The sequence below is a fragment of the Penaeus chinensis genome, chromosome 29 (assembly GCF_019202785.1).
Source record: "Penaeus chinensis breed Huanghai No. 1 chromosome 29, ASM1920278v2, whole genome shotgun sequence".
NCBI classification, from domain to species: Eukaryota; Metazoa; Arthropoda; class Malacostraca; order Decapoda; family Penaeidae; genus Penaeus; species Penaeus chinensis.
The window spans coordinates 18,922,214-18,949,713 of record NC_061847.1 but is presented as its reverse complement, the minus strand read 5'-3'; the positions used below and the strand labels follow the sequence as shown (position 1 = coordinate 18,949,713).

The window sequence follows — 27,500 nt, the reverse complement described above, 5'->3', positions numbered from 1 at the left end:
CTCTTACATGTCAAATCTATTAGCAAAACTTTCTTTTCTTATGGGGCTGTGTTGCCAACTCATATTACTGAAGAAGTAAATGTACAAGTATATAAATATGATCCCACAGAAACTGGGACCCACCTTCTATAGACAGACTTGTAGTACTTTACACTACTATTTACAATAATTCATAATCATAACATTTTTCAAGACTGGAAACCCAAAATATAACTATATGAAAAGAAATAAATAATTAATGAACAATAAGAACAAAGGTATAAAAAAAAAAAAAAAAAAATGGAACCTTGATCAATCACCAGAAAATAAATTGCCATCCTTCAATACTATTAGCTTTTCTTTTCACGTGACCCCATTATACAGCTCAACCAGAACAGACAAATGAACTGAAGGGGGAAAACAAATAAAAAAGAAAAAAAAAGAAAAAAAAAAAAAAAAAAAATTCCCCACAATGCATTCTACGAACAGTGAGATGTTCAAATTATCAGAGTTTCATAACTCTCTCTCTCTCTCGCTCTCTCTCTCTCTTCCCTTTGCCCTCCCCCCTTCTCTTCAAGCCATTCCATCGCAATGAGTCAGCATCTTGCATTGTGAGTCATCTTGAATGTGGTCTTCTTGCACTTCATCAACCGAATTTGGCTATATGCGGTTGGCTTGGTTGATTTGTTTTTCTTCCCCATCAGCACAAAGAGGCATGTGCGAGGGTATATCTACAATGCCAAGGAGTCCTCCAGGAGCTGCTTGCTCTCACGAATGTGGGTCTTCTTGTTGCCGGTGGCAGGAGAGGCCGAGACTGGACGGCCAGCATATCTGGAAGAAATATTTTTTGTAAATATATGCCTCTGAAGAAAGACAGAGAGAGAGAGACTGATGGGTTAAGGAAGAAGAATAACAGAAAGAAAGAAAGAAAAAACATTAAACAAAGAAAGACAGAAAAATGTGGAAGAAAAAAGTGTAATGAACATTCCAAAGGAAGTACATGAAAAGAAATAACTGAAAGATATGCACAATACAAAGGATAAAAAAACTGAAAGCAGAAAGTGTAAGAACAAAACCATATGGATACACCAAAGGCGATAATGGAACAATACTTATGACTGGACTATAAATTTCCAATAGACTGACTGGCCATTCTTTTTTAATTTTCTAATGTCAAAGATCTGTTTTATAATTTTTTTTTCCAGCTTTTTACAATTCATGCATTCAATTTACTTTCTAACTTAGAATAAATCCATATATAATATGAATGAAACATATACATAGCATGCTTAGAAAAAATCAAATAAAAGCAAATAACAATAACCAAATTTTTTTTTTAATATACTATGGTAAAATGACGAGACTGTAGACCTTGCATCAAAGCATTCCCTAAGAACTTCTAAGAACTTCTCACTCTCTTTAGAGAGAGGAGAAAATAAAGGCCTAAAAGAACTTATTCCAATCTAATGATATTCAGACTAAGAAGAGAAAAAAAAAAAAGGTTTTAACTCAAGCAAATTGTCACAAACAAGTCAATCACAGTAAGTATACCATTAGCAACACTGCACATACTCATGTATACATATATAATGATCAGAAAAATCAGCTCATACAGGGCTATTTCTGTATATATTCTGTGAAGTCAACTATCAACAGTGGAGTCTCTTTAAAATAGTTTTTCCACTGTGATGATTTTATCCTTTAATGTATTCAGAATGGGATTATATCTATATGTATTTTTCATGAAATACTTATCATCCTGCATGTTATCCACTTCTGTATGTTGGAATAGTTTCACATATATTTCAAGCACAGGAGAAATTGTGAGCATATCATAACCGAAGTAAAATAAAATGGGGTGGGCTATAATAACCAAAAATTGATGTAAAACAAACTAGATAAACAAACAAATAAATAGTTCTTTAAATTTATATACAAATAAACAAAACAAAAAAAGAAGAAACCACATCTTGGTATCTTCAACCCCACTTTGTGGTACAAAGGAATATCATTCATAATTACGAAAAAAAAAAAGCAAGGTAAGCCAATGCAAGCCCTCAAATCTCGACCTAATCCTTGTACACAAGCTCTTCTCATACCTTACTCACTGTCAGTCTTGGTACGTGCATCTATGATACATTCCCTTATTAAATAGATTTTGTGTAAAATCAGGAAGATGAATTTCTACAAGGCAAGCAATAATGTCTCTGAATACAGAACCAAACCAAAAGAAATAGAAACAAAAAACAGCTGCTTAAAGAATGATGACCAAAGAATCTGTACGGGTAGCAAGTACTCTTTTGCGAGTAGATGCTCACCTCACTGGTCGTATAGGTTTGGAGGCTACATGAACCTGACTTGGAGCTGGGCTCTCAGGTTCAGGTGGGCCCGATGATGGGAAGAACCAAGGGAACCAATACTCGTACCAAGACTGGTCCTCTGAATCGTGCGCAACCTTGACACGCTCTCTACTGAGGGTTAGCATTATTAGCAAAAAACTCTTTAAATATTTCACTAATAAGTGTTAAATCTTTTAGTCTTTTTCAATTCTAATCAACAGACACCGCATACACATCCCACTGAGTGTTACTCTCAGTGTAAAAGTAAAATTTTTCAAGTAAGATGCTGTAATTCTTCCTCTCCCCTTTATGCAAAAATAACTGGTCATCAGTTCTGGCATGGTAACAGAACCTTACCAAAATATCAAAAGCCATGCAGCAAACATAAAACAATATAAAAAAGAAATTAGAGTTAATGATTTTTCATTTTGTAAACATAGTGCTGTTGCTTCACCAGAAAAAATATTCTCCTAACTTTACACCCTTCCACATTTTCTGACTTTTCAAATCTCGTACGAAATATGCTGCTGCAACAAACACTCCAATTTCTAATTGTGACCATACTCTTTTAAAAAGTTCAATCTCCATTTTGTTAGCAAGAGTTACCTCATAAAGACAAATGTTGGTGTCCAATAATAAAACTTTATCTTTTACATTATCACGTCATTAACCTAATACTCATATTCAGCAGTCTTTCAATCAATATCTGTAATATAAATAATCACCTGCTCAAGAGAAATCTGGAAAATCATTTAGCTCTATACCCTAATCTTTCATGGAATAGGATATACATGTGTATTCAGTGTTTTTTCATATACCATCATATCTGTATCTATTAAGATTTTCAATACGGAATTTCAGACAACAGAAGATAACTTTCACACTATGAGGACATCCTTCACACAGCATCAGCAAAACAAACATAACATTCTTTGAGGATAAGAGGATTTCTATCATAGAGCAATCATCCGACAAAAAGGTACCAAAGTACTTACGAAATGTGACGTTCATGGTTCAAAGCAGTGGAAATGCGAGGCTGGATATACGACCATGCCCCCATGTTCTTGTGTTCTTCCTGTGACCAGACCAATTCAGCATCTGCATACTTGGCACATTCCTTCATGACTAAGTCATATGGGAATGGTGCAATCTGAGAAGATAATAATTATTGATACATTAAATATCTATTCTTTAAGTGAATATGAAGTAGCGATGACAGAATATAGTAAGAATTATACTACTACAAACAATTTTTTTGTAATAACCATATTCCTGTTCATCTTGAACTCAAAGGCAGACAAAATGAGTAAAGAAAAGAAAATTATGTGTGTATATTATACTTAAAATAAGGAAGACCACTAACAAAATAAGGTAAATGTGAACTTCCAATGAAGGCTCAGCACAGTTTCAACTCAAAGCAATATACTCTTACCTGTTCCACACGTGCAATAGCAATCTTTTCCTCTAATCCAGCCTCCTTGCGAGCTTGAATAAGGTCATAGTAGACACGACCAGAGCAGAAGATGAGTCGCTTGACACTGGCTGGGTTGTTTGAGGCAGGACCAGCTTCAGGGTACATTCTGGAAAATGAGATGTCGCATTGTAATAAAACAATTATATCACTTATTAACTTCAAACCAAATTACATATAGTGTTCGAAAGGAAAGGAAGGGAAGGGAAGGGAAGGGAAGGGAAGGGAAGGGAAGGGAAGGGAAGGGAAGGGAAGGGAAGGGAAAGGAAGGGAAATGAAAGGAAAGGAAGGGAAAGGAAGGGGAAGAGGAGTAGTGGGAAATGGTGAAGGAGACAAGAGGGAAAAAATAAAAGAAAAAAAAAGAAAAAAGAAAAAGAAGACTCATGATAGAAGAGCAGCTGAAAAGAATGATAGCTTGGAAATCTTACCTCTGGAATTCTGTTCCCTCAATCATTTCATCAAACGAGGATCGAGCTTCGGGGAGTCGGAGAAGGGACTTGGGGGTCATGATGATCAGGGGTTTACGGAATGGCAGAGCAATCTGTCGTCGCAAAATGTGGAAGTAGCTGGCAGGTGTCGAGCAGTTGGCAACCTGTATCACACAAGGACAAGATGATCCTGATGATGTTAAAGATTACTGGGAAATATGTGAAAAAAACTATTGACAGAAGAAAAGGGAGGCCTGCAAGAACTATATTTGATTTTGATTATGAATTGCACCAAATTGTTTCACTAAAGCTAATCTACATGAAATCAAAACAAATCTTACAATCCAGTTGATGTCAGACAGCTGCCTGATGGCAAAGTCATCCGAGAAAGGTGGGAGAACATCAGGGTCATCAGAAGTCATCTGTAGGAAGCGCTCAAGGCGAGCACTGGAGTGTTCTGGACCCTGATACACAGAGCAAAATATTTAATCAATGGTTTTATTTGTGTGTGTGTGTGTGTGTGTGTGTGTGTGTGTGTGTGTGTGTGTGTGTGTGTGTGTGTGTGTGTGTGTGTGTGTGTGTGTGTGTGTGTGTGTGTGTGTTTTATACAATGCATTCAATTACATCTGAAATGTAGCAGAATTTTCTCTCAAAACTGCAATAAACAATTATTTTTCTGAGTTAAAGTTCATGGTTTTAGCTTTATCAATGTTGGAGATAAGATGAAAAAAAGAGAAACACTCACCATTCCTTCCATGCCATGGGGAAGCAGGAGAACCAACCCAGACTGTCGGATCCATTTGGACTGGCCTGATGACATGAACTGGTCAATAATGCACTGTGCTGTGTTGTTGAAGTCACCAAACTGAGCCTCCCAGATAACCAGTGCATTGGGGTTTGTCATCGAGAAGCCAAGCTCAAAGCCAAGGACGGCATATTCCGACAATGAGGAATTGCAGACTGTGTATGGGGCTTGGTCACGGTAGAGGTTGGCAAGTGCATTGTACTGGGACTTGTCCACCTGAAGAGCATAAAAAAGAGAATTATATAATTGGGAGAAAAAAAACAAGAAAATCCATTATAGTTTGTAAAATGTTTACGGTATATAAAATATTCTACATCGTATAAGAGTTTCTTGTCAATGTATGGCATCAGTACCATAGAAAGTTCTCTCAAATTACAAGCCAGACAAAGCAAGCATGCAAGCACACAAATGTGCAAATGCACAAGTGCACAAGTAGACAGGTACACATGTGCAAATGCACAGGTGCACACGCACGCATGCACACGCATGCACACACACGCTCACACGCTCACACGCTCACACGCTCATACGCTCACACGCTCACACACTCACACACTCACACACTCACACACTCTCTCACTCTCTCTCTCTCTCACGCACGCACGCATGCGCACGCATACACACACACAAAAAAAATAAATAAATAAATAAATAAAAATAAGGGGGGAACAAAGTTTTAGCATTGTCATCCCCTAGAATAATGCAAGATAAAGGATATATTTAGCTGAACTGTAATTAATACACAAGGGAAAAAAAAAAATTACACAAATGGTAAATACCTGTAACTTCATTTTGCACTTTACAAATAATGCATGCTCTAAGTTGAATGCTACTTTGAAGATATATTTCAGAAAATTAGCCTGAAACCTTTCTCACAATCATAGTATCAAAATGTACAAATAAGGAAATCACATTAAGGTAGCACTAAAAATATATCTTCAAACTATTGCAGTTCAACAGAAATAGCTGCCACAGCAATATGAAGATGCCTTCACTTTGTGTTAACCCAATGCCGCCTGGGAAAATGAAAAAAAAATGGGGAAAATGCTGTGCTTATTTTCTATATTTTTTATGAAATGTGTCTGCACATAGATGGCTCTGCTAGTGCTTAGCCACAAAGGAGTCATTTAGTAGACCTTGTGACCTTACCTGATTTGCATTCGCGGGAAAAACGTATTTTTTATTAGTGCTATGAATAGCAATGGTGATATTTTTATTATAAACATATTTTCGTAAATCAAAAAAAAGAGTAAATGGGCGAGACAGGCAGTACTCATAACTGGCTCACTGGTGACTTCGTACAAGCGTAGCCATCTATGTGTAAAAACAAACAAACAAGTGGGCATAGAATGTACATACATGTCATGCCCGTCAGCATTGGGTTAATTTGGTTATAAATTAAAATTCATACATTCAATCAGTATCATACATAAATGGAATGACAGTTTTACATGAAAAACAACTATTTGTTTCATATTATGCGCACAATAATAAAAAAAAATAATCTTATTTTTTCAGTAGCTTCAACCAGAACAACAAAAATGAAGCCAAATGCTGTTATGCACGTCCTTTTCTACATGCAAATAAACACAAAAATTCCAACAGACACTAGGATGTCACTGTCATCTACCAGCTTACAGATGTGTCTTTAAATGCCTGCAATACATACATCAGTGTCAAAAAAGAAATAAATAAAAGGATTTCTTTTTCTTTTGACTTTCCAAACATTTCACAATATCCAAATTACTCAAATTAAATACCATCCAATTCACCACAATTATCATAGCATAACATTCGGTCATGCTAATAGTTTCAAAAAAAAAAATCTAGCTAGCTACAGCATGCTACTTCCGATCATCCACAGTAACACACGACCAGCATTTGATGGCTAAAGACACTCTTTTAACCCACAGGATCCGGGTTACACAATTGTCATGCCATGAAAAAATTTGGATCGGGCCCTTTTGACAGAAATACTCTGTCATGGTGAAATTTGGCTGAGGGCTGGGTGACAGGCACATGTGATCATGGAAAAATTTAACTGATGGTCATAAAATGACTCTCCATGAGTGCACAAAGCTTTTGAATTAAGATTTAATTTGGGTAGTTAGGGGGGCTCTTGCAGTATTTCCACCTGTTAAAGAGTGTGGAATGTACCATATATGAGCCATGGCTGAATAAGCACCTGCTTAAGTGAGGCCTCTATTTCCATGCTCAGGATCCAATGCCTACTTGCCATGATTGTGTTACAGAAAATAGAGCAATAAAATATATTGAAAAGTGACACAAATATAAAAATGTTTCTTAATGTTATTGTTATTGCATAGAATTGTAGACTACCTAGAGAGATAATATGGAGTTTGTGAAAAGATAAAACAGTCTGTTACAAATCTTGATACAGAATATCAAATGACAAATACAGATCTTGGAAAAAGGCAAAACAAAAACAAAAAATGCTTATGCAGAAAAATTGATAATAACATTGCAAAAGGAAGGTAAGAAGTCTTGATCCTGCACATGAGCGTTTAAGTAGGATGGGTCTACGAGCCACACACCCGTTGAGCTGCCACTTCTGTAAGCCTATATCCAGGATTTTGGGCTATGTCTTTGCTGCGAGGCACCCGGATTCAGTGGGTTGACAGCAAAAATGTTTTATATTTGATATCAAAGTTTATCCTTCCTTGACTTAAGTCTATATCCTACAAACATAATACTATATACACTTTTGAGACTGCAAACTTAGCTCCATAATCTTATACAATAAATTATCCAGAAATCATTGTCATCATTATTGCAACTGAAGAAAAAATAAATAAACATAAATCCATAACAAATGGAACTTGCTTACTTAGTATAAAATTTCTTTTCATGAGTTCACAAAATCAAAAGGCAATTCTTATAAAGATTATTGCCACCATGAATGCATACAGCTGAGCTGTAGACTAGATTTTTTTACTTTTATTTTGGATCTTGATCTTTCCTCATATTTTTATAAAACTTGCAAGGCTGGAATAGGATGCTGAGCATGGATATAGCATCCTCCCTGGTGCCACATTTGTTTATTGATGGAAATAATACAATATGTTTAAAGATGTTGAGAGCATAAGCCAAGAATAAAAGTATCTCGCATCAGAGATGTTCTGGCTACTGTCCATTTTCTGACCATGTCACTGGTAAGATGCCTGAAATTATTAACATAAGTGAATCTTTGACTTGCAACTCACAATGAGGAAGAGGGCCATACTGAATAACACAGCTGCTCAAGGGAACAATCAGAAACACAGGCTTAACCACACATGGCATTATCACAGCATTTGGGGCATAATAATGTGATACAACATCCTCCATCCTCCAGCATGATTGGGTTAAGTCCTATTTTTATAAAATCTAGGTTTTTCTTGTTTTAAAATGAGGAGAAATTATGTATGGCTATCAAATACTTATTTAAGTGTTAAAAGACCCCATCTCTTGATATCCTAGTTCCATTTATTGCAACTACTCTTGACACCTTCACCTGAGGGTATGCTCTCAAAATAAAACCAGAGAGAATCTTACTTCCTCCCACTGGCAGCAGCTTTTCAATTTGGCCTTCTGTATACAATAAGAGACTCTCAGAACACTATTAGAGGACACTTCTTACTCAATATAAATACTGCCAGCACCTATGTATGGTTGAAAATGATTATCAAATCAAAGAACCGAGACAACTCTCAGAACACTATTAGAGGACACTTCTTACTCAATATAAATACTGTCAGCACCTATGTATGGTTGAAAATGATTATCAACCATAACTGAAGGAAGAATGTGAGATTTACCAAGTACATTTTCAATCACCATGTTACTCTATATAGTGATTTTTTGAAGAGATAATTCATATGAGGTTAGTAACTTCTGCTAGGATAGTGTTGGCAGCAGTGATGCAGATCTATGAAATAGAAGTTCATATATGATTTTATGTTAATCATATCTGAGATCTTTAATGGCATTGTAATGGAAATATAGTATGTTCAGTTTGGATATAAACGAGGCCCCTGTCCCAACCATTGTGTAGTCATACAGCTGACAAAACTGTATCACTATCAATAATTAATTATCCATTGTAAATGAAAAATAGTGTTTGCTTCTTCTTAAGTATACAAGTTTTGTCTTTTCAATAACAATATTTTGTACACATCGATTACACTGATTTTGGTATATGTGACTGAAAAACTTAATAATCAGATAGTCTGTTTCTCAAGAAAGAAGGGTAGCATACTAGTTAACCCAATGGCGACGGGTCACGGCTATCGCCATCATAACAGTACGCACGATGTGAGGTGTGCGGCTGTCCGCAGCGGCGCCGCGCCAAAACGCCCCGAGGCAATGATTCGGCTTGATGTACCGATATCACGCGCTCAGAGTCGGCGTGCTGCCGCCGTTCGCCAGAGCGTAGAGTTTTTTTTAATTTGCTATACCCGGCGCCATTGGGTTAAAAGGATTGTATCATGTTTGATAATCAGTAATAAAATTTAACTTACAAATTTTAGTTATGAGATGAGTTTTGTCCAACAAAATAATTGCAGAATTAAAGGCATGTGATCTTCTTTTATGGATTTGACATCAAGCAATGACATGTTTTATTATAATATGTTTGCCTATGGCACTAATGAAATGGACCTTTTACACATCCATTGTCAGGATTGTACACTTAGGTATTTTTTAAGAATATACATATACAGATTTGGATAGCTTGAAATTGCTTATTCTAACACATGACCAGGTATATTAACATTGTTTACCCCTACAACCAAGATGATGTGACCATCATATCATGCAAAAATTTGGCTTGAAGGGCAGGTAACATGAACATGCTGTCGTGGAAAAAAATGATCGAGGGCTGGAGTGATGGGAACATGCTGTCACGAGAATTTTGGCTTGAGGCCAGGGTGATAGGAATGACCTGCCACAAGCTCACAAAACTCTTGGAGGGTGATTAGACTAAGTAGGTATTTAGGAAGGGGTTCTTGCATTTTTTCCATCAAAAAATAAATGAGGCACCAGGGAGGATGCTATTTCCATGCTCAGCATCCTATTCCAGTCTGCCATGACTGGCAGTGCAAGCTTTATAACAAAAATTCAATATTACAAACCAATAAAAATATGGCACAAATAAGAAATGTTACTCTACGCTCTGGCGAACGGCGGCAGCGCGCCGACTCTGAGCGCGTGATATCGGTACATAAGCCTGAATCATTGCCTCGGGGCGTTTTGGCGCGGCGCCGCAGCGGACAGCCGCACGCCTCACATCGTGTGTATTGTTATGACGGCGATAGCCGTGACCCGTCGCCATTGGGTTAAAGCCTCTTTTAGACATTACCTAAACAATCATCTAGGAGATAGACAAGCATGTAGTGAATGGGATAATGTTGTTTTCTGCTTTTCTAAATTTTCTATCGAGCACAAACCAATTTATTGCTTGCATGGTGGCAATAACTGAAGTCCTTTACAAATTGTTATTCACAAATATACATTTACAAGAAATACGAAGTGGAAACAAGAAAAAAGTAGCACTCTTATTAGGGAATCATTATACAGCTCATGACAAAACAAACTGCTCCGTTATACACTTTGTTCAGACTTCAAAATTGTGACTGACGTTTCCCAACACAGAACATCTCTGATGCACCAGATTCCAATACATATAAAAAACATATTAACTATTAGCAGTAATGAACTATTCATCATGACTTTACCTTCTGGTGGTGAAGCACGTGGTGTCGGTGGGAGAAAGTTCCTCTTTCCACATCCTGGCCTGAGAGACGAACATGGGTTCCTTCCTTGAGCAGAGAACCAAAAGCCATGGCTTCTCCCAAGGCCCAGTCAGCTGTGCGAGATTCAACCATATCCATGCGGCCTAAACAAGAAAGATGTGAGGGGTTATAACTGGTTATATCAAGAATTTAGAGCATTAAGTCTTAAAATTAACTCTTACAATCCGGATGATGTGACCATCATGTTACAAAATAATTCCAGATTGATGGGTAGGTGACGTGAACACCCCTTCATGGGAAAATTTGGATGTCAGCCGGGGTGAAGCAAACTTGCTGTTGTGAGTATTTTGGCTGAAGGCAGGGATGAGAGGAAAGACTTGCCACAAGTTCACAAAGCTCCTGGAGGATGATTAAACTTGAACTGTGTCTTGAAGAGTACCAGCTCCAAGGAGGATGCTATTTCCATAACACAAAATGACATAAATAACAAAATGTTACTTATTGTTATTATTCTTTAACTGAGTTATAAACTACCTAGAGAGATGATATGGCATCTCTACGTGAAAAACAATCTATTACTATCTGGATACAGCAACTCAAATATGGACATTGGAAAATGGAAAAAAAATTTTTTTTAATGATTATGCAGAAATAGAGAAATAACACTGCAAAAGGGAGGCATCAAGTCTTGTTACTGCACGTGAGTTTGTGTGTGCCCGGCCTACAAGTCGTGCATCCATCAAAGTGGTTGATCTCCAGATCCAATAGATTAAAAGATATAATTCAACCTTTCAATGTCATAAATGCTGCAGAAGGTAGTTCAAACAACCTGTCTATTTAACCAACAACATGCTACCAAAAAAACACAAGTCTTACTGTTGAGAATACGCTGGATGCCTCTATGGATAACAAAGTCACTGGCATTAGGAGGAGCACTTGAGAACTTCTTGCCAATGTGCTTCAGAGTGTCCTCATGAACACCAGTGGGAGAGATCTTTAGGGGATCCTTGCCCTCAAAGAAGCCAGACCAAGGGGAGTCAATCCAATGTTTGTTGAACACCTGAGTTTGCTGCTTTGCCACAGAAAAGGCAGTCTCGAGAATCTTTTCGTATTTGTCCTTTACTTCCTGTTATCATAAAGAAATCAGTGGATATACATTAAAAAGTGATTTATGTAACAATTATTACAAGATCATACAAAATTTTTGCTTTAACCAAAGTCTTTTTTTACTGCAATAACAAAGGTCTTTTCCATTTACATAATAGTTCTAGAAATCATACATCTCTTAGCAACTTCATGCTGCATGAAGATTATGGTAAAATAATGAGGTTTACCTTAACTTCCTCTGGTGTTACAACCTCCTCATTGATGAGCTTATCTCCATAAAGTTCAATCACAGGCTTCAATTTACGAATCCTAGTGTACATGAGTGGCTGTGTGAACATAGGCTCGTCAATTTCATTGTGACCATTACGTCTGTAGCACACCAAGTCAATGACAACATCCTGAAACAGACAAGGAAACATTAATTTAAAATTGTCGATAGACTTCAAAAAGTTAATTACAAACAAACACATACAAAATGCAAAATTAGCTTTTATTTCTTCATTTACACTAACCTTATGGAAAGTGCTGCGCCAGTCAGCTGCAACATTGCAGACATGCATGACAGCCTCAGGGTCATCAGCATTTACGTGGAAGATGGGCGCATTGACGACACGAGCCACATCTGGATAAATGTAACAAGAATATGAAGCATATTTGAAAAAAATAAGGGAGGTCAAAGGAGAAAAAAAATCAGAATTACTTTTAACCACCAAGAATAAAAAACTAAGTTTATTAAATCTATACTTGGTAATAATATACATAAACTTTAAAACAAATTTTGCAAAAACGTACCAGTACAGTAAGGGGAAGAACGGGACATGCGAGGGTCAGTTGTAAAGCCAATCTGGTTGTTGACAACAATATGAATAGTGCCATGGGTGGTGTACTCTGGGAGCTCTGACAAGTGGAAAGTTTCATATACAATGCCCTGGCCTGAGAAGGCAGCATCTCCGTGAAGAAGAATGGACAGCACCTAAAAGAGAAAATGATATCTGTGAGCAGACTCTGAAACACTTCCTTTATTTACATATCTTTGAATCAAAAATTCACTGGCAATCAACATGCTGACAAATATCCTTGTTGAATTGAAATAGTAGGATACATTACCTTCTTGCCCTCAGAGTCTCCATGGTAGAACTGCTCAGCTCTCGTCTTGCCCTGGACAACAGGGTCACATGCTTCCAGATGGGATGGATTGGCAACAATGGCAAGACGGATATTTTTATTGGTCACACGATTCAGTCGCTCTTGGTAAGTTCCCAAGTGGTATTTTACATCACCTGAACCCTGAGAAATCACAAAAAAATAAATAAATTCAACATTTCTTTCCAGTAGAACAAATACTAAGTAAACAGATACTAAATCTATATCCTTTTATTCTTTCTTTGATTTGGGTTTAGTACTGAGATTATATCAACTAATTAGGATAATTATCTACTTCACATCCACTACCTTAGTCCATTACATTTACAAAAATATTTCATTAAATTCTTTGTCAATTACCTCATCAGCACTCTCGAGCCCTGCAAACTGTGTGAAGATATGCTCAAGGGGCTTCCTACACACATTGGCCAGTACATTGAGGCGGCCTCTGTGTGGCATTCCCATGACAAAGCTTTCAACTCCAAGGGAAGTGGAACGGTCAATCACCTGTAGTTGTAAATAGAAAATAGAGCACACTAAGGTTAACCACAGTCAAGAGAAAGACAGATTTACTGATAAAATATAAACTTTATCAAAAGATACAAATTTCATCTGCAACACTAACCTGTTTCATTGCAGGGATTAAGATCTCACAACCTTCCAAGCCGAAACGCTTCTCCGATGAAAATTTACGGGCCAAAAATGCCTCAAACCTTCAATGATAAAAAGGGATATTAACCCAAAGCCGACGGGCATGGCATGTACATATATACCATGTCCACTGTGAGTATACTTTATTGTTTTTAACCCATTGGCGACGGGTATAGAAAATTAAAAAAAACTCTTTGAGCGCATGAATTCAGTACATCAAGCCGAATCATTGCCTCGGGGCGCTTTGGCGCTCCGCCGCGGCAGGACAGCCGCACGCCACATTTCAGGCGTATTGTTATGACGCCTATAGGCGTGACCCGTCGCCATTGGGTTAAATATAGATGGCTATACACGTTCTAAGTCACCAATGAGCCAATTACAAGTAGTACCTCTCTCGTGTGTTTACCCTTTTCCTTGATTTTCGAAAATATTTTACATTATCTTATATGGCTGTTACTAATGTCAATAACATTATAGTAATTATAATGTTTATAATAGAAATAACACCATCGATATTCATAGCATTAGTAAACCGTTTTTTCCGCCAATTCAAGGAAAGGTGAAATCAGGTAAGATCTCAAGGTCTACTAATTGACTCCTTTGTGGCTAAGCACTTGCAGAGCCATCTATGTGCAAAGACATTTCACAAAAATTACTAAAATGGGACAATGAGTTAATTATCATCAAAGGGCATTTTCACTCTAACCTAGTGTCTACAAAAGTGGTTCCCAATTTTTTACATTTCGTGGCTCCTGACCAATATATAATAAGCATCATGTAACTCCATGATTCCAATTTACTGATATGTCAGAAATAATTATCTGTACCCCTTGGCTCCCTAGGGCCTTGGCCCTTAGTTTTGGAAACCCCTGATCTACAGCATAATATATTTGATGAGTTGCCCTATTAAAGAAACCAAGTAATAAGAGCTTTATCACATTCCTCCAGGATTATCAAGGTTAATAAATAATAACTAATTATAACTAATCATAACATACAGTCAAAATTACTACATGAAAAATATCTAAAATTTAAGGCAATATTCATACCCATGTGAGCGTGTTAATCTTGCAAGGAGGAGACGTTTCTCCATAGAATCCATTGTCATTACACCTGGCGCTTCAAACTTCTGACGAATCCAATTACATTGCTCTAGTGAATTGATAAACATGAATTCAACACCTGAAATGAAAAGAATAATCTTAATATACTTTAAGCAAGTTAAAATATTTTCACTAATGAAATCTTACAAAATGCAGATCAATAATAAAACACATACACACACACACACACACACAGATACATACATAATGCATACACACATATATGCATACATACAAACATACATGCATACACAACCGCATACATATATACATACATACGCACCTACACAGACAGAGACAGACAGACAGAGAGAGAGAGATATGCATAAAGACAGACAATGAGAAACACATACAGACAGACAGTGAGAGACACATACAGAAAGACAGAAGGAGACGCAGACAGACAGGGACAGAGAAACGCAGACATACATGCATACATACAGAGAAACGCAGACTGCCATACATACATACATATATACATACATACAAAGAAACATATCCAGACATAGAGAAACACAGACAGACAGACTCAGACACAGAAAGACAAAGACAACAAACAAACAAATGAACTCACCAATAGAGCGGCAATAAGCATTTTCTAATCTTTGGATAATCTCCTTGAGTGGCAGCTGTCTTTCCTTGCCTCCAACATAAGTTGACATTGGCAACTTAAATGAGCGTTCCATATCTTCTTCGCCTGTTTTAGAAAGCAGGTCAAATCATTAGAAAGGTTTGAGATACAGAAGCATGGATTAAATCTTAATCAGTAATTTATATATATCCAATTTCTTAAAAAATGAATACTTTCAAATTAATTACTTGAGTTGTGTCATCTATTACAAATATATATGCATAATTTTATATACACATTTTCTGTCATTCTCATGGACTATATCAATAACAATTATGTTCTAATCAAGTCAACTAAACAGAAACAAACCACAGGCAAACCATAACAGTATCATATACACAACTATTCTCTCCTCCATGCCAGGGATAAAACAAATCTTAGGTGTTTTGTCTCTACTCTTAAATCACTTCTGAGGATATGGAGGCTTAATAAACTGAAACCTAGATTTTCCCCTGCTTCTGAACATGCACACATTCACTCATTACTTTTTCAGCTTAAGGCTTATATGAAAGACAATGCAATCATGAAGGTAGCTTAAACAATCTTAATCATAAAATAATATGTTCAGGCTGAGAACCAGAGGTCTGTCAATTAGAAACTGAGATTCCCTAGTTTCCTTGGGATACAATCACTCTCCATCCTATAAGCTCAAAGAACAAAAGGTGACATGTTAATCCAACCCCAAGTGTGCAGGCTTCAAGAGATGTGGTACGAAAGCAAGATTAGACATCTAACATAGAAAACTACAATAGGCTGTAAGAATGTAAAGCATAAAATAAAATAGTGAACCAGCAAAACTTAACAAAGCCAAATTACAGAAAAACATGACCGTGAAAGTATTACCACTTATTTTACATCAAATAACTTGATGAAATTATCAGTAGGAAGTGGTAGAGAAAATGAGAGAGAGAAAAAAAAACAAAAAAACATGCACATATATATATTCCATATAACAAAAATTTATCCATTTGTTCACCTTGTATCTCTACAGTGTTCGGTAAAATTACGAATTTTTTTATTACCTCATACAATTGCCAATGCTCTCTTTTATTCTACATCTTTAATTCCGAGTTGTGTACCTTGAACTGATCTAATTTGTTAAAAAGTAGAACAGGTAAGTAGAGAAAACAAATAAGAAAGGCACATAATATGAAAATACATTTGCAATAACTCGGAAATAATAATTGAACAGCAGTAGTGTCTGAGAGATCTGCAGTCACTTAACAATACATAGAGCAAAAACTAAACCATCTGAAGATCTTCAGAGTTTAAGTAAAATTGCTTGTGTTGCATGCTTTTTTCTTTTTTTAATTCAACTCTTTCTACAATCTACATATTACTTATCCTTATCATGAGTCATTACAGTTTCTAAATATTAGCAAAGAACATTTATTGAAACTACTAAATTGTGCTGAAATTCATTGCCATACATTAAGCATTTGCCTAATTTGTCTAATGGAAACCATTTATCAAATCCACAATCACATGTATGTTGACACATACCATGACTTTCATTACAAGAAAGCATTTCATAGATAGTGCTGTGAAAATCCAAGCAGTGACTGTTCTGACCAGACTCCCCTATTTAAAGTTTTCTCTTGAACTTTTCTAATATTAAGAGTAGAATTATGAAAAACAGAACGTTCATCATACATGGCATATCAAATAAACCATAAGCAACCACTTATAACAAAAGAAGAATGTACACTGGCATCTGAAACATACTTCTAAACAAGTAAATATAGAAGAGAAACAGAACAGGTTACACAAGAGAGAACCACTGAGGAAAGATATGCAACAAAGAACACCGAAAGTAATTTCAAATCATATGAGCAAACCCTGAAAGAAGAACACTGACAGGACATAATAAAAAAGGAGACCAACAAAAGATATCCTAACAAAAATTACAGTGGCAACAGCAGGGCAGTGCAGCAAATCGAACTACATACTCCAAAAAAAAGAGACAATGCATACATTTACTTTCAAGACAATACATTACTGTGTATATGTAGATTTATGAACAAGTCTTTACCTAAGAAGTACAGTATACAAATTGTTCACTTGATACTTATGATCACTTTTCTCATCTCTTCCCCTTCTGATGATGTATGTCATCTTTTATTTCTGGCAGATTTTTCTTTACACGGATACATGAGTTCTTGGAATTTTGCAAATACCAACGTAGTAAACAAATGCATTCAAAATGTCATTTGGTGTATATATAGGAGCACTAAAATCAATACAATACAATCCAAGAGATTAAAAAGTTGTAAAACCTAAGTGATTCAGACTATCTCTGAGTTACTGTTAATGTAGTGATATTTATTTAACCCATCACTGCCGAGTGAAGAAAAAAATATTTAAGCTCTGGAGATTTGTGGCAATGAGCAGACAATGGGCGCGGGAGTCCACTACATCAAGCCAAACGTCCCGCTCCAAGCGCTCTGGCACGTCGCTGCAGCGTACAGCCTTACCAGCAGACCGACGGCTTGTTATGATACCGATGGGCGTGGCCCATCAGCGTCGGGTTAAACAATGTACAATCAAACATTGTGGACATTTGTCCAAAATATTGCAAACTGAATGATAATTGTGATGTAATGAACTTTTACTCTATTAGTATCTTCCACATTTTCATTCAAAAGCCACAGAAAATTAAGAAAGGATCATCTTATTTGCAGAGAACTTATTAGACGCTACAACCTCTTTTGATATAGTAGTTGTCAGCCATTCAATGCCTGAGGCTATGGACATTCCAGATACATTTTGACAAGACAACAGGAACACAATATCCAAGATTCAGGTATAAATGAAATGTGGAAATTCAGACCTTAATGTAGGATTACTAAGGTATTCCCTCCTCACTGCTGAGAGTCATGCAAGTTTGCTATTCTGGTATCCTGAATGGAATACCTAGAGTAGGATATTCTGATATGAGAAACTTCATGACAATATAAGGAAAATCTTATTTATAAGATTTGTATTATCCATACAAAATAAAAAATCAAACTAAAATACCCACAATGGGTGCCTGCTGCAGGGAACAGGTGGGTGGAGACCCAATTGGAGTGTAAGTCGAGAACACAAGTCTCACATATGATATGAAAACTACTGTTCATTTTCTGGCTGTCTCATCAGTGAGACACCCATCACTGTTGTAAAGTACATCAATCAGCAGTGTTGGTTTCTGCAGGGGAGTTAGGTCTACTCAGTGGTCCAACCAAGCAAAGGAATGTTAAAACCACAGCCATGAGATGCAGAAATGTATCAAAACCTCAATGTTAAACATTTTCTACAACATAAGTACAATCACAATTCCTGAAGGGCAAAATAAACCCCAATATGTCATTATTTAACAAGTTAAACCAACGTTCGTTCCACTAAAGATATAATTAACCCAATGGCGCCGGGTATAGCAAATTAAAAAAAAATCTACGCTCTGGCGAACGGCGGCAGCGCGCCGACTCCGAGCACGTGATATCGGTCCATCAAGCCGAATCATTGCCTCGGGGCGTTTTGGCGCGGCGCCGCTGCGGACAGCCACACGCCGCACATCGTGCGTATTGTTATGACGGCGATAGCCGTGACCCGTTGCCATTGGGTTAAAAAATGATGCATTAAACCAGAACATAACTCAACGTATAAAATTTTGTACCTAGCTCACATTTCCCAGTCTAGAACCCAAAGAACTATAGAATGGGTGATTGGCAATGTAATCATGTTATCATTGCATCATATAATAGATAAAGTATCCATAATTTTTTTCTGTGTCACAGTAGCCATAAAATGTTTGTATTTTATCTATACAGTTCTTTGGTACTTCTGACAAAGCATTCAGAATGGTTTCTAAACATCTCAGAATTGAGTCTACCCATTCCTTTGACAGAACACTGTGGAAAACTACCTGGGTTTTAATTTTCAATAATCACATCTATTTTCTTTCATTTTCATTTAATTCTTATTTCAGTAAATTTTTCTTTAACCCAACAACTGATAACTTTTGCTACAGTCTGGGGTGATTGCAGTGCGCATCTAATGTAGGGAGTCAGCATCAAAATTAAATTTCTGCGCATCGGTATTTTGACTCAATGGATTCAGGCATTAGGCTTACTTCAGTGGTGGTTTGTGGCTTATAGGATGGGTATACACAAACACTTGTGGGTAGTGTCAAGAATTCTCATGTCTGAATATTCCCATCATCCTAGCCCTCTGCCAAATTTTTTCATAACACATGTTTATGTCACTTAGTCCTCAAGCCAATTTTTTTTATGATGTGATGTTCATGTTACCCAGATCCATGGGGTTAACCCACTCATGATGGGTGAGATCCTCTTATCATGGCTAAACCATCTCTAAGTTGTGTGTGCTAAACAGTTCTTCACTGTTACTTGGCCTTAGGGGGAAAAGCCTTTCAAAAGTAGGCTTGAAGTCTTCTTTTTAGTCCATCTGTACCACAAATGATTTAGGTAAATGTAAATCTGGAACTCTTATTTTTTTGTCACTAATTGTACACCACAAGGAGGACTAGAGTTCTTACGTTCAGTCTTCATTTTATATCACTTTAATATGCTTTGTAAATAAATATTGCAAATAAGGGCTCTTCAGTTGCTTGTGGGGCTCCTTCATTGTTAACTTTCTTTCTTGAATGACTAGAAATGTCTCCATCTTTAAACCCAGTACACATCTACAGTAAAATAATTTTTTGACAAATGTAATCAGATCATATAGTGACGAATTCCTGTACAGTTAAGAGATATATATGTATATATATATATATTTCTTCCTTTCTTTAAAAAGAAACAATAACAATTTCCAATCAACATATAAAGAATAAGAATATACAAGATCAGTCTAAAATATAAAAAAAAACATCACTTAAACTTGCCTCTTCAATAATGATACTGTTTAACTCTCAAGTAATACATTTTTGTGATAATGTACAGGTTTCCAAGTAAATTTCCTTGTCTCTTCAGATGTCTGAAACTAGCACCCTTTCAGAATGAATTTCTACTTTTGAAACAAAAACAGGTTTGTTCCGTACACTCAGATGGTTAACCCAATGGCGACAGGTCACGCCTAAAGACGTCATAACAATACGCTTGAAATGTGGCGTGCGGCCGCGCGCCAAAGCGCTCCGAGGCAATGATTCGGCTCGATGTACCGAATTCACGCGCTCAAAGTCGGCGCATTGCTGTGGTTCGCCAGACCATAGAGTTTTTTTTAGTTTTCGATACACGTCGCCAATGGGTTAATACGAATTTTTTTTCAAGGCTCTGAGGCATGTGAGATGGAAGTCTGACGGAAAAGATCTGAGGTATGGGCAAACAAAACTGTAGGCTGCACATATTCACACACATATCCTTAACCATTACTTTTTGGTAAGTCATAACACAATATTTATCCACAAGCATTCTAACACACCCTTTACCAAACCCAAAAAATTTAAATTCATCCTGAAAGGTCACAAAATTCAGGCAATATAAGAAACTGAATAAAAATTCCTGCATACTATCTGTAAAATATCAGGAGTAGTCTATCAGTAGCATTGATGACTATTTAAATAAAATCTGATTATGTTATAAGTAAAGCAATATATTTTTCCTTTTACTTTAACACAGGGGCATGTCATGCCATCTCCACTCTGATTCTGGTTTATTAATTTTGTTTATACATAGATAGCTCCATAAGAGCTTAGTCACAAAAGGAGTCAATTATTAGTCTTAACCCCTTCCCGACAGGTCACGTCTATAGACATGAAAACAAACCGCTCGAAATGTGGCCTGTGGCTGTACGCCGCGGCGGCGCGCTGAAGCACTCCGAGGCGGTGATTCGGCTTGATGTACCGAACTCCCGCGCTCAAAGTCGGCACGTTGCCATTGATCACCAGGGTGTAGAGTTTTTTTTTAGTTTTCTACACCCGTCACCAAGAGGTTAAGAAATCTTACAGGTTAACAGATTTCCTTGATTTTTAGAAATAATGTAATTTTTTACCTTTTCTTACTACTATCAGTAGTGACAATAACATAATTATCCCAGGATCAAAAATAATTGCAATGACAGTAATGATGTGAATCTAATAGCATTAGAAAAGAACCTTTCCCCAAATTTCAAGGAAAATGGAATATCAGGTGAGGTCAGGCAGGCCTAATAATTGACTCTGGTGGCTATGCATTTCTGGATCCATCTATATGTCAACAAAATTCACAAAACAGTGCAATTGTCTGTCACCAACCAATGCATCAACTTTTCTTTAGACTAATCTTGGGTAAACAATACACAGAAATAATATAAAACATTAAAACTTTCCATAATAAAGCAGGCTTCAGCTGAAAACAATCAGCAGCATTAGCTTTAGGTTAGCATTAGTAAAAAGCCAAAAAATATATATCACATTTGGGTTAATCATAAGAATCTGTCCTCACAGTGTGCCAGTGTTAATTCAGGTCTTAGCACTTCAGCATAGAACTAGATCCCCCGTACTTTCTGCCAGACGAAGCACATCAAATGGGTGGAGCCTAGTTCTTTTGAGGTGAGGTAAAAAAAAAAAAAAATAAATAAAAAAATAAAAATAAATAAAATATAAAAAAAGTAAGAGTGCTGTAGTAGTTGTTTTCCTCATGACAGTTTTTGCCTCATGGTCTATATTATTCTTTCTTTTTTCTAATCTGGTGTAGCCAAATACAAGAAAGGAAAAAGAAATCAGAGTAAGGCAATCATACACAAGAAAGAAAAGTAGTATTAAACCATTCTTCATTCGTTAGTGTGAGTATAATAGACTGTCAGAACAGGAGGTAAAAGAAAGTAACATAAGAAATTGTGAAGGAGAAAAGAGACAAGGGTGAAAAGAAGAGAGGGGTTTTGGGTGAGTAAGAAGAGGGTAACAGAAGGGAATAATAGACAAGCAAACAGAAATGGGAAAAATAAGTGATAAGGAACTATAAAAAAATTTACAAATTAAAGAGTACCTAAAAGAAAATATGTACAAGTTAAAAAAGAAAAGGGAAGAAACCATGACTACCCTTTATCAAAAATCTGTTCAGTAAATTTTTGAAAGAAATATCTGGGCTTATAAAAAAAGGATTAGATGAACATCATATTAAAGTCTAAGGAGATTCACTATAAAAAAGTAAAAATATGAATAGGTTCACATCACAAAAAGCCAGCAAGGAATGAAAATCCACCTACTCCATAATTCAAAAAAAGTAAAATATGTTAGTCATGCAAAAAGTATAGCAATGCTTTCACATACTACCAAAATTTCCATGTAAACTACAGCAAGCAACCATGACCATGAAAAAGAAAAGCAATTACTCATGCTAAAGTTTGAGAAGGCAAAATTCGGTCAATAGTGAATAATGAATTAATTAAATGGCAGTCACCATTCTGATCATTTAATCATGCCTTAAGGAAAAAAAATCTTGTGGGGTTCTTACTAGTCAACTCAAAACAAAAATGTATAAAAAAAAAAAAAAAGTAACCAGACCAATCAGGCAAAGTAAAGAATAGAATACTAAGTATCCATATTATAAAAATATATATATATAAAAAAATGCAAACCAAAATACACATCAACAATCAACAGGTGTACATAATCTTTTCAAATGCAGAGAGTACGGGGATCTACACACCCTTACAACAAACCCAATTAATCATGCCTATGAACAATGCTCTCTACGTTCTGGTCCTTTCTGGTCATGAGCTCACATCTTAGTTACCAGACGAGACTTACTGAAACGGTTCATATAATTGCGGACGACAAGCTGCCTGCCCTGGGAGGGATCCACTGTGTTGATGCCAAGTGGATCTAGATTAGCAATGCTGTGGCCGCGGATCTGTAGGGTAGACCATCGGCGTCATCCTAAAGCTATCTATATATCTACATTCATCAGTGTTCATGTGCTCCAACTTGGATAACCCGGCATCTGCTTGCACATAAATAATGTTGTTGACTTACCCAAAATCAACAAGAACTGGTTCTCAATACCAACTTTTTTAAGCCTACTTAACTAACAGTTGGGAGAAATAAGATGCTAAAAGAAATATGAAAAAAGACGACAAACATAATATGATGTATCCCATTAGGGATGATGCAATGAAGTGCACAGAAAAACTGATCAATCCCAAAATACACAGATCTATAATAAACTGAAGAGATCACAAATTGCACATCCTTAATATCTGCTGCAGATCTTACCTGGTTAAACTCAATGGTGTTACAAAGACTACAACATAGAGAAAACACCCAATTCTGAATCAACCTGAACATATCAATTCAATTTCTGTTGCATGCTGTCAATAAAGACAGCTACAAAATGGTAAATCCCCTGTCATGTAGAGCAATACTTATCTCAAGCAAGGCCACTACCACAGTGGATGAAGCACATCAGCTGCTACTAGAACAGACAATGTGTTACTGGGACACTAACAGTATTGAAAAAGAAGTTTAAAGAGAAGAAAACCCTGGAAAATGTTAGTAGCTACAGGCAAATCAAGCTAACATTGACAGAACCACTACTTAAGTACTACAGGATATCCAAATCATTTGAGTTATCTATCCAACACTTTAGCTTACAAATACCTTCCTCCCTTAGAAAAAAACAATATACCAAAGAAAGTATCTGCATGCACAGAACCCTCAAGACATATGCACCTTTTTTAAGATTTCTATTTCTAGATAAAATAAAAACCTCCCTAAGCTAAAACTTCTGTTGTGCTAATCAAATTTAAAACCTGATGCCTGAAGTGGCAAGATTTATCTTGCCAGCACTCACCTGTCAAACTACCCAATCATTCAGGTATGTATTTTGTAAAGGAGAAGAAAAGAAGACAAGCTAACACCTAACACGGATTATGATGAATCATTAGCATTACTGTTGGTAATTAACAACCAATTTTTATCCACATCTGCTCATCTATTTAAGCTTATCAAATAAGCCAGATGGTTTTCTTCCAAAGACAATATTTACATTTTGATTTCCTCCAACTATACAACTTATATACACTATGCATAAAAAGTTTACTGGTGCATCACATATATTCTTTTTCCAATCAAGTGTTTTATCTCAGACAGCTCAGAGTGACAATGCTGACGCACTCAACCATACAAAAGACACCACCACCATAACTGTACAGAAGTGCCGTGATTGCAATATTGTACAAAAGTGTCCACTAAAGGATGTCTAACCCACATCCCTGAGATGAGCTGATTGTTACAGTTCATCTTAAAAGGCATACCAAATGCATCAACATAGGAGCGGACTACAGTTCTGGACGGCAGCGTGGTGGGGGGGCGGTCCTTGAGGGCTTCTCGGTCTATGCCAAGTGGATCCAACGCTGCTACCAAATGCCCACGAGCCTGTTATTATACCCGGGTATATGCTATATGTTAGTGCCTAAGGATGTTACTATGATACATTCCTCACACTCAGAACAGAAATAATTTCTGTCCCAAACCTAATTTGCTTCTGATTAGCTATATAGATTTCCTGAACTATGAAGAAGCATTTAACATAAAAATAAAACAGAACAGGTATAGAAAGATAATAACACTATCCCCCCCTATAAAAATACTAAAAAATTAAGATCTAACAAGTAAATAGGTCAAAGAAAAAAAAAAAAAGTTTTTCTTAAAATCTTTGTAACACTATCCTTAAGTTTTCCCTAAACCAAAAGCTACATACCAAGTTAAGCAAATTAGGTTTGTAACAAAAATACATGCAAAACCATATTTTAATTCAAGACTGAATAAACAAAAACTTTAGTCACACCATTTAATGCATAATAAAAACTGAAGGTATTAAAAATGGTAACTTTAAAATCCCATGACACGAACATCACTGCACAAATACTATCACACAACCAATCTACCAAAATAATAAAAAAACCTATACTTCCACTGTCCTTTGACTTCGCTTTCCACATACAAACGTATCTCAGAAAGAAAACAACATACCACAAAACTATTTAAGCTAAAACACTTCTCTCCAAAAGTTTTTTATATGAATACTGATATTGAAGAAAAAAATATGTAGAGTTTGAGACTTTACGATCAACAACACAAAAAAAAAAAAAGCTTCACTGCAAATCATTAGATCTAAGGACAGTGGAACTCATTCCTACACAGGGTATATCATTATAACATCCCACTGATAAGAAATGAAATTATAAGGAAAAAATAATGCAACCATGAATTAAAAATAATAATAGTAATAATAATAACAATAATAATATTTCTAAAAATCAAAACATGTGTGTGTGTGTGTGTGTGTGTGTGTGTGTGTGTGTGTGTGTGTGTGTGTGTGTGTGTGTGTGTGTGTGTGTGTGTGTGTGTGTGTGTGTGCGCGTGTGCGTGTGCGCATGGGTGCTTCTATAAAAGTGCATGTAAGGAGCAATTGCATGTGTGATTATGAATCAAAGTATGTTATATGAGGACCTGTAAGTGTATAAATATACATATAAATGTCTGTGAATACTAGCACATTTACTGTAAATAAATACGTACACATATATAAAAATATTAGTGACAAAAATAATACATAACCTGAAAATATTTTGGAGGAGTGGAGGATTAGAAACATGCATTTTAATCTAAATTCAAAGCTCCTTTCACTTACACCTAAAACAAAACTGACCTCATCTAAGTAGCTCAACAACCTTTCCTAAAACAGAAGCTTCTTAATAAGTAAAAAATACCACTCTGCCTACCTGTGCTGTGTTACCTGACGTGACCAGGTCTACTTTTCAAAATTCAAGTTCTTTATATCTAAGGTTATATCACTATAACTGGAAATATTTTAGTCTGGTTCAAATATTCAAATGTAAAGGAAAGCTTATTATCCACATTTTTATTTTTCCCAAAAGCTGTATTTCATATGAAGTCTAATAATGTAAAACCACTTTTAAAGGAATCCTAGCTTTCCTTAATTGTTGCTATTCATATCATTCACACAAATATATGCATAAATACAGACTATAAACACAAAGCCACAGGAGTTTCGGAGACCTAACTGTACTTGATTTTCAAGGCAAAGATGTACTTAAAGAAATTTGGGATGAATGGCTGAATGTCTGGATAAGAGTTCTATAATTCAAAGAGTCATGATTACAAGTTGATATTCATAATTACCAGTAAGTCAGTGATCAAATAATTATGATACCAACATGTCAGTTATCATATAATTCTAACATCATTCTGTCATTAATCATCACCAGTCTACCAAAAGACTCTTATCCAAAAGTTTTCCACAGATGAGGAAAACTATGAACACTGAATAGTCAGAGAAAAATAATTATCACCATTACTTGTGGTCAATGAGGAACTGAATGCTTCTCTCTGTTAACACTGGATTACAGTGCTAACTACCTCGCCTCACTATTCCACACAACTAATATGTTGATTTTTCATATTAGTTGGTTCAAAAGTAATGATACTTTTTTTCTGACTGGCGTCAGTGGTGTCGAGTCAAACACTAAACATTTTTACTGACACTATCTAAGACTGCAAAGGAAGGCCACTGCAAGAACAGAATGAAATTTCTCTAACCTGACTAATTTCGTCAAATAAATAAAGGGTGATAGCCAGTAACTGTCATGCTTTGTTTAGCTACTAATTTTTTCATCTACCTATAACAGAATTCCATTTTTTCATTCTGTGGGCACTTGTAATTCTCAACTCTTTCCCCGTACAAATCAAACACAACTACAGAAAAGTGGCAAAGTATTTCCTACTTTCCAGATCTCAAATTCCTCCCACATAAAGTGTTACCAATCTTTCTCACAAAAGACAATAGTGGGAGGGTCTTACATTCCTGTGGCTCAGTGTTTAGACATATATATATACATATATATTTATGCTGCATTCGAGAATGCACGCATGCATACAACCTTACATCAACATAAAAAATATTTAGATACAACACTCATATTCCAACAATTAATTTTCTAACTCCTGTCTTAACCCAATGGCGACGGGTCACGGCTGTCCGCAGCGGCGCGCCAAAGCGCCCCGAGGCAATGATTCGGCTTGATGTACCGAATTCATGCGCTCAGAGTGTAGAGTTTTTTTTAATTTTCTATACCCGACGCCATTGG

At 36.3% G+C, this 27,500-nt stretch overlaps 1 protein-coding gene across 5 annotated transcripts in view; it reads right to left on the bottom strand.

Annotated features, from left to right (window-relative positions):
• The window catches only part of LOC125040975 (2-oxoglutarate dehydrogenase, mitochondrial-like), a 49,508-nt gene that overhangs the window by 2,093 nt on the left and 19,915 nt on the right, over positions 1-27,500 (bottom strand). The window contains exons 4-21 of one of the 5 annotated variants that reach the window (XM_047635786.1): positions 24,645-24,765; positions 15,354-15,476; positions 14,726-14,858; positions 13,651-13,738; positions 13,386-13,532; positions 12,990-13,169; positions 12,675-12,855; positions 12,395-12,504; positions 12,110-12,280; positions 11,652-11,901; positions 10,758-10,918; positions 4,963-5,238; positions 4,559-4,681; positions 4,218-4,381; positions 3,751-3,898; positions 3,314-3,468; positions 2,298-2,450; positions 1-810 (exon numbers count right to left, since the gene is read on the bottom strand). The exon at positions 1-810 is cut by the window's left edge and continues 2,093 nt beyond it. In XM_047635786.1, coding sequence (XP_047491742.1) covers positions 711-810; positions 2,298-2,450; positions 3,314-3,468; positions 3,751-3,898; positions 4,218-4,381; positions 4,559-4,681; positions 4,963-5,238; positions 10,758-10,918; positions 11,652-11,901; positions 12,110-12,280; positions 12,395-12,504; positions 12,675-12,855; positions 12,990-13,169; positions 13,386-13,532; positions 13,651-13,738; positions 14,726-14,858; positions 15,354-15,476; positions 24,645-24,765 — 2,784 coding nt within the window. In that variant the 3' untranslated portion in view covers positions 1-710. Of the gene's footprint in view, positions 811-2,297; positions 2,451-3,313; positions 3,469-3,750; positions 3,899-4,217; positions 4,382-4,558; positions 4,682-4,962; positions 5,239-10,757; positions 10,919-11,651; positions 11,902-12,109; positions 12,281-12,394; positions 12,505-12,674; positions 12,856-12,989; positions 13,170-13,385; positions 13,533-13,650; positions 13,739-14,725; positions 14,859-15,353; positions 15,477-23,139; positions 23,243-24,644; positions 24,766-27,500 lie in introns of all 5 variants that reach the window. The other 4 variants (XM_047635787.1, XM_047635788.1, XM_047635789.1 and 1 more) reach the window with 4 other exon arrangements.